We start from the raw sequence: 3045 nt of genomic DNA on the forward strand, positions 1-3045 counted from the left end.
GTTTCAACATGGCCATATCCCTAAGGTGCATTGGGACAAATCCAGCAGGACATGGGTCGTACTATCATTAAGCTGTAAAGGACCTTTTGCCCAGGCTTTCTACATTAGCTCTTCCTCTAGTAAAAAAATAACGGGGCATAGGACATTCTGGAGTTTGATCAAGACTATGGGTCGTGCTTCTAGGGTCCTATAGTGGAGATATTTCCAGTTTGTCCAGTAGATTATTAAATATAGCAATGAACCTATCCTTCAGTGTCAAGCCTGTGAACAACTCAGGTAGGCCCTTTATCTTAACATTGTTACTTTTCCTCCAATTTTCCAAATCACCTACCTGCAATTGGATGAAATGTGTGTAGTCTCTCAGATTGGGACTGCTGATAAGCTTCTAAACATCAGTGCATCATACCAACTGGTTGTTTGATCTTTTCTTAGAGATCTCTTTGTAACAGAGATGTGCATACCTCATCAAGGTCCCTTCTTTAAGCATTTTCTATATGCCAATTCATGGTCCTGTGTCATAGGCAAGGTTGTGAGTATGGCCCCTATTTCTAGACAGTTCTGAATCAGAGAGAAAACCACAGGGACACCTCTGGGATTTGAAGATACAAACTATACCAAACAATTTAGTCCAGATGGCAGAGTTTTTTCTCTACTCTAATAGAGGATTGCTCAGTCCCTTTTCCACCAGGTCTTGCAGTCTGTGCATGAAGGGAGTCAGCTTTCCTCTCATCATCATGCAGGTTAGACACTATTTTGGACCTTAAGGCATTTGGATTTGGAGGTGTAGTAGTCACACCTGCAGTGCCAGCTGCTGAAACACAGATCATTCAAGCACTTGGCACCTTGCTGCCACTCTGCAAAGTGCTAAATGTCCTGGACCCTCTGGGACAGCTCACAAGACACAGACACTGTGGAACACTGCCCATAATCCCAGTATTGTCCCACAGGATCTGAGACATTTGAAAACTATGCCAAACCCAATCTATATATTTTCTGAAAATGTAGGACCTTTAAAATTAAAAAAGGTTTTTACTATCACAACTATATCTTTGCTAAACATACACTAAAGTTGTTATAAGCAGACACAAACAAAAATAAATAACCAAAATTCCTACCAAGTATACCTAGTTTTTGATGAAGCATTCCAGGCCTCAATTACTAGTCAAGAGAGGGTACAAGTATTATGTTTAGAATAAGTCCTTCGCAATCCAAGGGGAGGGAGCCTGCTATACAGGGCTCCAGATAGCAGTAGAAAGAAATAGAGGTTTCTACTCACTTATAGTCCTGGTGACAAGGGTTTTGTAAGACAGAAAGTGAGGGAAAGTCTTCAATTGCACATGAACATTCTAGCATTCTCTTTTATTGAAAAATAATTCTAAAGCCCTATCATCCTTTTACTACTATACCTGTTGCAGATTGTTTAAGAAATCCATCAAACAGCAGTAATAAAATAGAAATTCTTTACCTTCTCTATTCTATCCAAACCAAATTTAAACATTTTGGCTGGGCGTACACTTTAACCGCTTGCCGACCGCCGCAGTAAATACTATTTACGGCGGCGGTCAGCCCCTCACAGGCAAAGCGACGTAGAACTACGTGGCTAGCCTGTGAGGCTCTAGGGAGCGAGCACGCGCCCCCGAAGGCGCGCTCCTGCTCCCGCTCGGTCACGGACCCCCCGATGTCCGCCGGTCACTCGCGATCGTCCGTTACACCGGGAGAAAGGCAGGCGGCTAATGTAAACAAAGCCGCCAGTCATTCATCCCTGTGTAACAATGGAGATCGAACGGTTCTGCTATGTAGGACCGTTGATCTCTGTTCTTATACATCAAGCCACATTCAATCACAGTTAGAATCATGCCCCTAGGGACACACTGAACACCTCCCTCTCAAAAAAAAAGTTAACCCCTTCACTGCCAGTGTCATTTTTACAGTTACAGTGCATATGTATAGCACTGATTACTGTAGTAATGTCACTGGTAACCCCAAAAGTGTCAAAAATGTCAGTCAAGGGTCCAATCTGTCCGCCGCAATGTCGCAGTCCCACAAAAAAAAAATCGCAGATCGCCGCCATTACTCGTTAAAAAAAAAACAACAGCTTTCTGTCCGACATCTTTGAGACAGCAGCAGCATGCCACCTAAAGACGACAAGAAAAAGAAGGATGCTGGCAAGTCTGCCAAGAAGGATAAGGACCCAGTCAATAAGTCTGGAGGCAAGGCCAAAAAGAAGAAGTGGTCAAAAGGAAAAGTGAGGGACAAGCTTAACAACCTTGTGCTCTTTGACAAAGCCACTTATGACAAGCTGTGTAAAGAAGTTCCCAACTACAAACTCATTACTCCAGCTGTGGTGTCTGAGAGGCTGAAGATCAGAGGCTCACTGGCCAGGGCTGCCCTCCAGGAGCTGCTCAACAAAGGTCTGATTAAGTTGGTGTCCAAGCACAGAGCCCAGGCCATCTATACCAGAAATACAAAGGGTGGAGATGCACCAGCAGGAGCTGAGGAATCGTAGGGCCTAATGGAAGGATCCAACTTTTCTATGTAAATTAACAGAAATAAATCCATATAAAAAAAAAAAAACAACAAAAATGACAAAAATCTTTCCCTTAGTTAGTAAACGCAATAACTTTTGTGCAAACCAATCAAAATACGCTTTTTGTGATTTTTTTTTACCAAACATATGTAGCATAAAACAAATTGGCCTAAAATGTTAAAAAATTTAGATTTTTACATTTTTTTGGGGGAATTTCATATAAAAAAATGTGAAAAATATTGTTATTTTTGCAAAATTGTTGCTCTTTTTTTGTTTATAGCGCATTATCAAAAAATCTCACAGGTGATCAAATACCACCAAAAGAAAGCTCTGTTTGTGGAAAAAAAAGGACGTCAAATTGTTTAGGTACGGCGTCGCACGTTAACCGCTTCCATACAGAGCAGTTAGACACCCTTCCTGCCCAGACCAATTTTCAGCTTTCAGCACTCTCACACTTTGAATGACAATTGCTCAGTCATGCTACACTATAACCAAACAAAATTTTTATCATTTTTTTC

At 41.6% G+C, this 3045-nt stretch overlaps 1 protein-coding gene across 1 annotated transcript; it reads left to right on the top strand.

Moving 5' to 3' along the window:
* Nucleotides 1–2098: 2098 nt before the first annotated feature.
* Nucleotides 2099–2550, top strand: LOC309561112 (small ribosomal subunit protein eS25-like). The gene has a single exon (XM_082264857.1). It carries the CDS (start codon nt 2129–2131, stop codon nt 2504–2506), a length of 378 nt encoding a protein of 125 aa, XP_082120983.1. The 5' UTR covers nt 2099–2128; the 3' UTR covers nt 2507–2550.
* Nucleotides 2551–3045: the final 495 nt, after the last annotated feature.

This window comes from Pelophylax lessonae (assembly GCF_965119305.1).
Source record: "Pelophylax lessonae genome assembly, chromosome: 8".
In the NCBI taxonomy this organism is placed as follows: Eukaryota; Metazoa; Chordata; class Amphibia; order Anura; family Ranidae; genus Pelophylax; species Pelophylax lessonae.